The 12,430-nt window shown below is 43.6% G+C and overlaps 1 protein-coding gene across 6 annotated transcripts in view; it reads right to left on the reverse strand.

Annotated features, from left to right (window-relative positions):
* swt1 (SWT1 RNA endoribonuclease homolog) overlaps nucleotides 1-12,430 on the reverse strand; it is a 266,421-nt gene that overhangs the window by 101,846 nt on the left and 152,145 nt on the right. For all 6 annotated transcript variants that reach the window (XM_038794629.1, XM_038794631.1, XM_038794630.1 and 3 more), the window contains one exon: nucleotides 1,379-1,530. In XM_038794629.1, coding sequence (XP_038650557.1) covers nucleotides 1,379-1,530 — 152 coding nt within the window. The remainder of the gene's footprint in view (nucleotides 1-1,378; nucleotides 1,531-12,430) is intronic.

Raw genomic sequence — 12,430 nt, forward strand, 5'->3', positions numbered from 1 at the left:
TTGGCACCAGTTGGCGTGGCGCCAACCACTCCGGCTCAGGCCTAGCCCCTAAAGGTGCTGAGTATTCTGCACCTTTGGGGAGGCCCGACGCCGGAGTGGTTGGTGCCACTCCGCTACGCCGGGACCCCCCGCCCCACCGGGTAGGGGAGAATCCCGGCCCACCTTTCTATCCTGTCACTGGGCCCCCTCAACTTTCCCAATACAAAATTGTTATTTTCACCATCTGTCCAACTAGATGACACGGAGGTGCTCTTCTCTACCTCATACCCAACCAGTTCAAAGGTTCAACACAAACCCCTTCCTACCCACTTTAGACGCATCCATCTCCCTATTAGTCATTCTAATCAATTCATGAATTTGGATTTTTGTTTAATGTCACGTGTAACGAGATACAGTGAAAAGTATTTTTCTGCGAGCAACTCAACAAATCATTAACACATGAAAATAAAATAAAATAAAATACATAATAGGGCAACACAAGGTACACAATGTAACTACATAACATTGGCATTGCGTGAAACATACAGCGGTGTAGTGTTAATCAGGTCAGTCCATAAGAGGGTTGTTTAGGAGTTTGCACTTTGCCCGAATTGCTCCATTCACCACAGGTGTCAACTCCTTCCTGCTCCTTTGCTTGGGGATTCAATACAGTGTATGCTGATTCGAATTATATTAAACTGCAGTGGTTAGTGACCGGCTTGGGTCACTATCTGTGCAGAGTCTGCACGTTCCCCAGTGTCTGTGTGGGTTTCCTCCGGGTGTACCGGTTTCCTCCCACAAGTTTTGAAACACGTGCTGTTAGGTAATTTGGACATTCTGAATTCTCCCCATGTACCCGAACAGGCGCTGTAATATGGCAACTAGGGGCTTTTCACAGTAAGTTCATTGCAGTGTTAATTTAAGCCTACTTGTGACAATAGGGATTATTTTTATCAGGAATTTGCATCCAGTGTTATATCTTTGCAGAAAGGAGATGTTGAGGTAACACTGAACATGCAAAAAAGGCCAGCTAGTCCATCAAATCTGTCTCATTCCACATGTTGCAGCCTGCTCACACCATTAATTCCATTCCATACATCTATACAATCACCATGGGATAAGCAAACAAATCAGAAAAAAATCCAAGGAATTGCTAAACAGAGGCGTTGACTGTCTTGGAGGAACTACAGAGATGGTGTTCAAAGATAATGATCCATATGGCTCAGAGTTTGCCACTTGAGTCACTCCAGTCTAATATTTTACCAAATTTACTCCTGTTAAAAATGGGTTATTAATGATCCCTGCTATTGTTTTCATCCAGAAAAATGTGAATTTTTACATACTATAACATATATCCCAATATTACATATGACTATACAATTAAAAAATGCAAAGTTACCTCAGAAACCTTATTCAGCAACTCATCCATGACAGCCAAGGTGTGTGGGAGAACACCACCATAATCTGATCTTGAGCAGAATGCTTGTAACAGTTTTTGGGACTCTAACAACATCCAGGTAAGCGTAAATTGGTTATACGATGGTCTCTTAGCTAGATGGTTAAAAAGATATATTAGATTAAAGGCACAGATACTCCTTTAAAACAAATGTTAGCCATGGGGGATGACTGAAGGGGGAAGCAGATCAGTGGATGTACATGTAACATTGTGGAAGTCAATGAGCTCTCCAAAATGGCTGTTTCAACGTATATACATTCCTGGCATTTGGATTAGATCACCAGGGCTGTGACAATTACCCTATTAGATGGGGTGTAGTGAACTCCAGGTAGGACATATGCAGTTGGTTTGAAGACATATTGCCCTATTGTTCGCAGTAAGTAGGACCAGATGATTGTGAAGGAAGCTACTCTGTAAAGCCCATGCAATGCACAGAAGAAGAATAATGGCAATGTTAAAAATATTAGTTCAGTAGTTTTTGTTCCCCTCAACATCTGGATAACATTACACAAAAGCAACTAACAAATTGATAAAACACCTGGAGAATAAATGCTATTAAATAAAAATGTGCATTTATAATTACAAAAACATTTATTGCTAATTTTTTCTTGGAAGACACTTTAAATGCCTTTGTATACCAAATTGGACAGGGGTACAACTGTTTTTTCCCACTTGTGGCTTTAATTTTCAACTGCCATTATAAACAGAATAAAATTGAATATTAGCAATATGCTGCAGCCTGAGATTCAACTATACTCTGTAAAACTTGGTGGTGAACCAGGCTGATCGCAATTTTGGTTGCATGCTTGATGCCAAGAGCAGCTTCCAGCTACATATCGATGCTGTCACTAAGGTCATTTATTTCCATCGACATATTATCACCTGACTCCACCTCAGCTGGTTTGCCACCCTCATCAACGTTACCACTAGACCGGGTGATTCCAAAGTACTCCGAATGGGCTGCACACAATGCATCCTCCATAAACTTATTCAAAACACGGTTGCCCATTTCCTTACTTGCAAAATTCAGAATGAAAATTTACCTAACAAGCACGTCTTTCGGGACTTGTGGGAGGAAACCGGAGCATCCAGAGGAAACATTGGCTCCCAGTCAAGCAATGCCTCAATTTTAAAATGGTTTACAAACCTCTCCAGGACATCGCTGTTTTTATATCTGTAATCTCCTCCAGTCCTACAACCTTCCAAGATATCCACACATTTAATTCTTCTGTGCATCTCTGCCTAATTTTATTATATTAATAGTGCCAAATAAATACAAGTTCTCATTGTTAAAATTATTTTAAAGTATGTAGGAGGTAGCACAATTAACACACTGGCCGTGCAAACCCCCCCCCCCCCCCCCCCCCCAAAGGAGCCTTGTCAAGTTACCACAGTGTATCTTTCTGAGGCGTACACACTGATGGTACTGTGTGCCAGTGATGGAAGATATGCCAATCAAGCAGGATGGTTTTGAGTTTTTATTGAGTACATTCTAGGCAAGTCGAGAGTATTCCCCTTTTACACTCCTGATTTTCTCTTGTGGATGTTATTATAAGCTTTGTGGAGTCAGGGGGCAAATTATGCATCACCAAATTCGAACCTCTGACCCGCTCTTGTAGCCACAGTATTTGTGTGTCTGGTCCAGTTAAGTTGACGGTCAATGGTAATCCCCAGGACACTGATGCTGAAGGATTCAGCATTGGTAATGTCAAGCGGAGATGGTTAGATTCTCTCTCACATTGGAGATATTCAATGCCTGAAATTTGCTTGGCTCAAATATTATTTGCCTCTTATGCCTGAATGTCGTTTTGATCTTGCTGCATTCAATATCGGAGTCCTGAATAGTGCTGAACAATGTGCAATTGTCAGCCAGCATACCCACTTCTGACCTGTGTTGGCAATAAGGTAATTGATGAAACAACTGGAGGTGGTTGGGTCTAGGATACTAGGCTAAGGATATAGCGATGTCTCGCACCAAATGTTTTGGGAGCCTTAAAAGGCCTCCAGCAACTTGGAGGGCAGTCACTGAGCAGATTCACAGGAGTCTGCTGGTGTCTTTTAATAAAAAGAACAAAGCATTTATTAAACAGGAAAGCTGAACTATATTACACTAGACAAAAAGGTTGGAAAGATTTCAATACCAAACACAAGTAACAGTCAAATCACACTTCACCTCCAACTATACCGTTACAAATTTGTAAAGATACATGATTTGCAGTATCTATCTTGTACTCTATATTCAGGGTAAGGAGAGTACGTGTATATTAATAGGGAAACTATGGACAGACAAACCACACCCATGTGAGAGGCCACTAAGGAACATTCTATGGATTTCTCAACAACTCATCCAGATGCTCGTTATACTGTGAGCCAAGCAATCTCACTGAAATTCAGTCTTTCTCATGAGGGTTTTTAATCCCCATACTAGAAGAACTTGCCTTTGAACCGCCTCCCAAACATAATTTCCACTCAGGCATCTTCAACAAGTATTCATCTCTAGGTTTCAATCTCTCCTTATGAAGTTCCTTTTCTCTAGATTACCTTCCAGTTACACTTTCATGATATATGGCCATGCCAAACAGAACACCACTGTTCTAAGGCCTGCAGGAAGACGTCACTAATCTTCAGTTCCCTCCTCGAATCTTCTGGCTTTCTCAAGCCCACTTTGCTTGGAGCCTGTTCCCTGCAACTGTCCCTCTAACTCATCAACTGCTCTGCTCCTTACTTTTAACTTTACTTAACAGGACCAGTTTCAGATTCCAGTCTTTGTCCCTTGACTTCCTTCTGAGACCTCTTTAGGCCCCACTCCCTGGTTTTGAACTTTCTTCTTGGTTTGGGACCTTCTTTCTGTCCCCCTCTTTTGCCCTGCTCCTTGGGACACCTTCTCTGGAAGTGGCGTTCTTCAGGTCAACTGATCTTCAATTCCATGCCGTTTTACTTTTGTTTTCCTCTTTCTTCTGTGCAAGCATGTAGAGCCAGTTTTGAAATGGAAGAAATCAAAAAATGGACCGTGCATGTGTGCAGGGACATTTCCCAGCCTGAAGGCATACAAATCAACAAACTGCACCTGTGTGGCCATTCCATGGTTGGCGCATGTCCAAACATGTAAACAAAATAAAGCTGCGCATGTGCGACCATTCTACATCTCGTGCATGCACAGAAACCTTGAGTCCCACTGGGAACTGGAGCTTCCAGCATCTGACTACTTATTAAGGTAAGTTTTTTTTCCTTCTCTTGGGGGTTCACACAATAGCACTGTTGAGAAAACTTCCATAATTTTGCTGACCTTTAAGAGTTAACTGATGGGATGGTAATTGCTCAGTTGGATTGTATAGGTTCTGCTATTTGTAGACAGAACAAACATGGGCAATTTTTCACACTGTTATGTAGTCGTAGCAGTGCTGGAAAAGGTTGTGGAAGAGCACAGCTAGTTCTGGAGCTCAAGTCTTCAGTACTACAGCCAAGATGTTGTCAGACTCCATTGCTTTCAGTGCCTTCTGCTAGTTCTTGAAACCACATGAAATTGGCTGAAGACGAGCATCTATAACACTCAGCATATCAGATGGAGGCCGAAATGGATCATTCATTCTGCACTTCTGGCTGAAAATGACTAGATTTTTATGAGCTGCTCCTGCCTGCTTTCCTGCACTCTCCATGGAACCAGAGTCGTCACCTGGCTTGATGGCAATGGTAGAGTGAGGAATGTGCCAGGTCGTACAGTTACAGATTGTAATTGAATATACTCTGCCACTGCGGTTGCTCACAGTACCTCATGGATGCTCAGTTTTGAACTGCCAGATCTGAATCTATCCTATACAGCAGCTATTTCAAAACCAGGGTCACAATCTGTGGGCGAGTGTTGGGAGGGTTGCGGGGACATGCGTTGCGGAGTTCCCTATCACGGGGCCATGTGCTGCACATTCCCGATTGTGGAAAGTAGTGCCCAAAGCCACGACCGGCTTTTAAAAATACCGGCCGTGACCGGCTTTCAGAATGTGTGCCGTGCATGCATGTCCCCGGCATTGCCCAGCTGGGCAGAATGCCTCCTCCTGACATCAGCGTGCTGACCCAGAAGCAGATTTTCTTTTTTGGAATCACTGGAATCTTCCTGCCTGGAGCGGTGTCAAAGAGCAGGTCAAGCGCCCTGTACGCTGACGCCATGCGTTCTGGGCGCAAGAGAGATTTTTCCATTTGGCAGCTGCCAGCAGTGCTGGTGTGAACTACAGGGTGAACAACCCCATGAAGAAGCTGAAAAACAAGAACAAAGCAGCATAAAGATTTCTTGGGGTATGGATGCACCAGTGCAAATCAGGATTCAAAGTTCATATGTGCTATATGCAGGGAAGCATCGGCAAATGAAAGTTTAAAACCCTCAAAGCTTCAAATACATTTGAAGGCGAATTCGAGGACAAGCCTCTTTTATTTTTTTCAACTGATACTCATCAGCTGAAGTCACCATCATAAATGTCACACTGAATAACAAGACAAGTGAGGTCATGAGAACCAAGCAGACTCACCTGTCACATTAAAGATAAGTAATAATGGTGGGTTGAGAAGTTTGGGCCGGCGTGGGTCACGTAGGTTCGCCAGAGTGGGTCACGAAGCATGGCCGGTTGGTAAAAATGGGTCCCAGGCAAAAAAAGTTTGAAAAACACTGATATCGAATGATGGTAGTGCCACACAATACACTGGTGGGTGTCCTCGCTGTGAAGATAGAATTTCTCTCTCCACAAGGATTGTTCAGTAGTCTCTCCAACCAATGCTGATGCGGACAGATACATCTGCGGCAGGTAGATAGGTGTCCCCCCCTCGTTGGTTCTCTCTTTGCCCACTGGTTCAGTCTGGCGGATATGTCCTTCAGAATATGGCCAGCTCAGTCAGTAGTGGTGCTATAGAGCCACTCTTAATGATGGGTATTATTGAAGTCTTTCAACCAGAGTGCATTCTGTGCTCTTGCTACCCTCAGGATTTCTCTCAAGTAGTGTTGAACAAAGAGGAGCACTGTTCCATCAATGGAAGGAGAGCAATAGATACTAATTAGCAGGATCTTTCCTTGTCCGTGTTTTACATGATGCCACAAAACCTCATGCAATTCAAAATCAATGTTGAGGATTGCCAGGACCACTTCCTCCCAATGTGTTGCCACCTCTGATAGATAAGAACATACACAGAATGGTGACAGTTTTGAGACATGCTGTAAGGTATGATTCAGTGTGTATGGCTATGTTGCTCGACTAGTCTGTGAAACAACACTCATTTGGTAGACGTCCCCAGATGTTAATGAAAAAGATGATATGTCATTGTCGTTTCGGGTGTCCTCGCTGGTTTAGCTTTTATTCAATTTTTCTTTAGCTGTTTGATGCAACTGAACAGCTTGCTAGCCATTTCAGCGAGTAATTAAGAGTTAATCATATTGCTATGGGTCAGACTAAGTAAAAATAGCAGATTTCCTTTCCTGAAGGACATTAGTGAACTAGATGTGATTTTATGACAATCCTGTAGTTCATGATCGTGGGACGAGCATTTTATTCCTGTTTAATAATTCATTGAATTTAAATTTCCCTAGCTGCCATGGGATTTCAGCTCATGTCGGGCCTGTGGATCACTAGTCCAGTAACATTACCACTCTGCTACTGTACACATAATGAAAATAATCAAAGAAGTACAATGTGATATTTCTTTTAACGTAATAATCTTTATTGTTGTCACAAGTAGGCTTAAATTAACACTGCAATGAGGTTACTGTGAAAATTCTCTAGTCGCCACACTCCGGCACCTGTTTGGGTACACTGAGGGAGAATTCAGAATGTCCAATTCACTGAACAAGCACGTCTTTTGGGACTTGTGGGAGGAAATCAGAGCACCCGGAGAAAACCCACGCAGACACGGGGAGAACGTGCAGACTCCGCACAGACAGTGACCCAAGCCGGGAATCGAACCTGGGACCCTGGTGTTGACAAGCAACAGTGCTATCCACTGTGCTACTGTGCCATTTAGAATTCCCACTACAATTTCAGCTGAATAAATTATAAAGCAAAAGCATTTATTCTAAAATTAAGTGACATGGCAAAGTGGAAAAATACTGAACAATTCATTATCAATATAGGTCCAATGTTAGTACAAAATGCTGATGCTCCTGACAAAAGCTCCCTGCTAATCCTCAATTTTATGCAACAAAAAAAAGTCACACAAAAAAACTAACTTGAAAGCAATACAGTATACAACACAAGCAAGCATTCTGACCAAAACCATACATTGCACCAATCAAGATATTTAAAATTATAAAGGAATTCAATAACAGATGCAGAGAAACTACTTACTTGTTAGATAATCTAGAACAGGAAAGCACTATCTTACAATTACAGCTAGGCCATTTAGGAGTGAAATCATGAGTTTTTGTACATTTAGGGGAGAGAAATCTTTAACTCCCTCCTCCATGAGCCTGTGCATTCTGGGTCAATTGAGATTTTCAAGACGGAGATGGACAGACATCTGTCCAGTAAGAGTATCAAGAAATCTGAAGAAAACACTGGTAAATACAGATCAGCCATGACATATCTGAATGGCAGAACGAGCATGCTCAAAGGATGAATGACCGATTCCTGTTCCTATGTTCGTAAACATGTGAAAATAAATGCAAAGCATTTCACAAATGTAACTTTTGTGCTCATACTCTTATTTAATACTTACCATTGTTTAGCAAAATTTTTATCACAAATTCCACCCATTTTTTAGTTGATTTTGTGATTTGGCACCATGTATTGCATTTGTCGAGAGAACTTTGTTGAGAGAACGCGGAGGTATTCCCAACCTTCCCCAATCTTTCACTTTGGCTGCGTGTGTCAAAGCTCATACACAATTCATAGAATCATAGAATTTACAGTGCAGAAGGAGGCCATTCGGCCCATTGAGTCTGCACCGGCTCTTGGAAAGGGCACCCTACTTCAGCCCACCCTATCCCCGTAACCCCAGCTAACCTTTTTTTTTGGACACTAAGGGCAATTTATCATGGCCAATCCACCAAACCTGCACAACTTTGGACTGTGGGAGGAAACCGGAGCACCCGGAGGAAACCCACGCAGACACGGGGAGAACTTGCAGACTCCAATTATTATCTCACACTGCGTAAAGATAACACAAAGGGGGGCACGGTAGCACAGTGGTTAGCACAGTTGCTTCACAGCTCCAGGGTCCCAGTTTCGATTCCCGGCTTGGGTCTGTCTGTGCGGAGTCTGCACATCCTCCCCGTGTGTGCGTGGGCTTCCTCAGGGTGCTCCGGTTTCCTCACAAAGTCCAAGAATGTGCAGGGTATGTGGATTGGCCATGATAAATTGCCTTTAGTGTCCAAAAAAGGTTGGGTTGGGTGGGGGTGTGGGCTTGGGTATGATACTTTTTCCAAGGGTCGGTGCAGACCTGATAGGCAAAATTGCCTCCTTCAGTACTGTTAAGTTCTATGATTCTATACCAGAAGGAGGATCTAATGTATGCAAAGATGCAACAACGTTCATTGCACCAACCACTTTTCAGAGACTGTTAATAAAGATGCAAGCCTTTTTAATATTGAAAATAAAGGATCCATTTAAAACTTGCCAGGAGTCAGGTTTCCTGGGGAAAAAACTTGAAGCAACCTTGGAGATATGAGAATATTATTCCTTGCTTACAACCCCTAAATCCGGTTTAGAAAATCATTAAGTTAAAAGCATTTTTAAAAAGTTAAGTAAACAACAAATGTAAGAAATGTACTCAGGCGATGTACAAGAGTCTTCTTAAAAAAATGTACAAACAACCTAGATATGTGTTTAAGGTTAACAACTACCGTATACAGAAACTACTTCTGAGAGAAGGTTTGTTAGAGAATCATTTGAACACAAACTGCAGCCAAATAATTTCCACTGAATACATTTGCTTTCTATCACTTGAATTTTAATTCCTCTCACCTTTATTGTGTTACTTTATATTCCAAAACAATCCCGTCCATCAAAATTTAATCAAATGATATAAAAATGATCACTGAAGGTGGTGCATTCAATTATTACCTCAGCACTAAATGACCTATGCCAGAAACCCAGACAACAATGCAAAGCTTAAGCTTTGGACACTGAGGACACTGCGGTTAGAATCAAAACAATTATTAATTGCTTAGACTTTTGAGATCTATAAAACCTCCCACAGCCCTTTGTAACCGGTTACCAAACTTATGATTTTGTGTATGGGCCAACAATTGCCCATAGCAGCTGGGTGCACTTGTAGATGGGAATGAATATCCCGTTTGAGTTTAGCTACAGAATGTTTAAGTGAGACTTGCAAGGAAATTTTATTTTCAGTTAAGAAACTAACCCAAAGATTAAGCACCCACTTAGTCATTTTCCCATGTACAGCAAAACAAAACCTCAATCTAACTCGGTTTGAACCCATTAAACATGGCAGCACCCAATCCCACTCTCATACCACCAAATGCAAAGTTAATCCAGTCCACACTAAAAAAAATTCAGACCTAGGACCATCACCACACTTCCCACCCCACACCACACACTCGCCCCACCCTTACCAGTGCTAACATCTTGCTGTGCATCCTGGGCTTTCCAAATAAGGGGCATAAAATCAAAAGAACCAGTAAAGATACGTATTATAAAGAATATTGTTTTGTCATGGAAAAATTGCAAGGTAGAGAGAAAAAGTGGACAAACAGATCAACTGACACCAGAAACTTGAGCTGCCCCCGCATCTATTTTATAGAATCCCACCGTGCAGGAGGCCATTTAACCCATCTGCACCGACCTTCTGAAAAAGAGTACCCTACCTAGGCCTGCTCCCCTCTATCTGCGTAACTCCCGTATATGGATCATGGCCAATCCACCTAACCTGCATATCTTTGGACAGAGAGGAAATCAGAGCACCCGGAGGAAACCCACGCAGACATGGGAAGAAAGTTTAAACTCCACACAGTCACCCAAGGCCAGAATTCAACCTGGGTCACTGGCGCTGAGATGCAGCAGTGCTAACCACTGTGCCACCATGTTGCACTTTGGTTACCTTCTGAAATCAAAAATATTGAATCAAAAATAACTTCTATTGCTGATATTTGTTAAAGGAGCAGAACAAGGACTCAAATTCCAATTTGATTATTTAACTGAAAGAATGTCAATGTCATCTTCTATAGAGTTATCCAGATTCAAGTTTGTGTAGCTGTGTTAATGTTTTAATGTTTTAGATAGTAGGTTGCTTATTAATAGTTTATCAGTCTCATCAGCAACTAGTAACTATCCTGGTTGGGGAGGGGTCTCTTTGAGATTGTGTTGAGTCCAAGATTACCAGTTGGATGTTTGCTCCTGAGTAGCTCAAGTCAGAAAATTACGCACCTTGGCACAAATCTTGGGACGACATGTCTCAAATAGTGCAATTTGAACTTTGGTAGGTGGGTGTGGATGGCGTCGGGCCCCTGCCCCAGACACAGAGTGGAGTGGTCACATGGGCTGCAGGGTGCTAAGACGGGCTGTTTAAAAGGCAGGCTTTTGTTCTTTGACACTTTGGCTAAGTTGATTTGTTAAAAATTAGGCTCTTTACCCCTCATCCCTCATATCCCCCCCCCACTACCTATTCCCCTGGTCCCCAAATTAATTCCCTCCATGGTCCCTCATAGCTCCCATGCCAACTCTTGTCCTGCCCCATGGCCGCTTATATCCCCATGCCAACTTAATGCCCACCTATCACCCTTGGTCCTTACACCCGCCGTGGCAACTCATCCAGTATCCACCATTCGCATACCTCAGGAGTCATGTTGAAGTGAAATAAAATAAAGATCAATGAAATGAAATGAAATGAAAATCGCTTATTGTCACAAGTAGGCTTCAAATGAAGTTACTGTGAAAAGCCCCTAGTCGCCACATTCCGGCGCCTGTTCGGGAAGGCTGGTACGGGAATTGAACCGTGCTGCTGTCGCTATTACAGCTTTTGTTATAATGAATAAATACTCCCATTCATGAAAACCCATTCAAAACTGTAAAATCTCATCAAGTATATACTCCTTGATCAAAACAAACAGATTTATAATCACACACAACATCAAAGACAGCTAATCTGTTAATTGAGCTGACAATTAAAATGAATTTACACAACACCCACCCACCCCACTCCGTCGTTGGGATAACTGAGGATTGTGAAAAGCGGGGAGGGGGGGGAAGGTGGAAGGGGAAGGGAAGAGGGGGAAAGGGGGGAGGGTGAGGGGAAGGGGGGATGGGGAGGGGGAAGGGGAAAGGGGAAGGGGAAGGGGGAAAGGGGGAGGTGGAAGGGGAAGGTGGAGAAGGGGGGAGTGGGGGAAGGGGATGGGGGGGAAGGGGAAGGTGGGAGGGATGGGGAAGGGGTAAAGAAGGGGAAGGGGGACAAAGGGGGGGAAAGGGGAAGGGGAGAGGCGGAAGAGAGAGGCGGAAGAGAGAGGTGAAGGGGAAGGGGTAGGGGAAGGGGGGAGGGGGGTTGAGGCGGAAGAGAGAGGGGAAGGGGGGGTGGGGGTGAAGGAAGGGGAAGGGGGGAGATGCGTGTGCCCCGTAAGACTGGTAGTATGACTAGAGATAATTCAAGTTGTACCGAGGTATCTATGGCTGCCCACTGGCCCTCGACGAACGTGCAAGAAAACAATATCACCACACACAGTGTACAGGCGAACAACAAGTTAAAAAAAACAAAAAAGAAACATGCAAGGAACATGTGCACAAACACAAAGAGTCCATAAAGTCCATCAGAACATCAAAATGACTCGATCAGCCGGATGGGTGCCTTCGATGTCCTGCTGGACCTGCGCAGCAGTGCCGGTGACGTTGTAGCGGTGGTCGTCCGTACCCCTGTGTCCGTACCCCTGGTCGGTGCTAGCGGTGGCTGGGCCAGGGGAGGGAGTTCCTGTGCACTGGGTCGCGGGGGCGGTTGGGACTGGAGGGGAGGTGCTGGGGGTTGCGGCCGCACTCTGGCGGGTGCCAGGTCCCGAAGGGAGACCGTGTCCTGTCG

Source organism: Scyliorhinus canicula, chromosome 4 (assembly GCF_902713615.1).
Source record: "Scyliorhinus canicula chromosome 4, sScyCan1.1, whole genome shotgun sequence".
Lineage (NCBI taxonomy): Eukaryota > Metazoa > Chordata > Chondrichthyes > Carcharhiniformes > Scyliorhinidae > Scyliorhinus > Scyliorhinus canicula.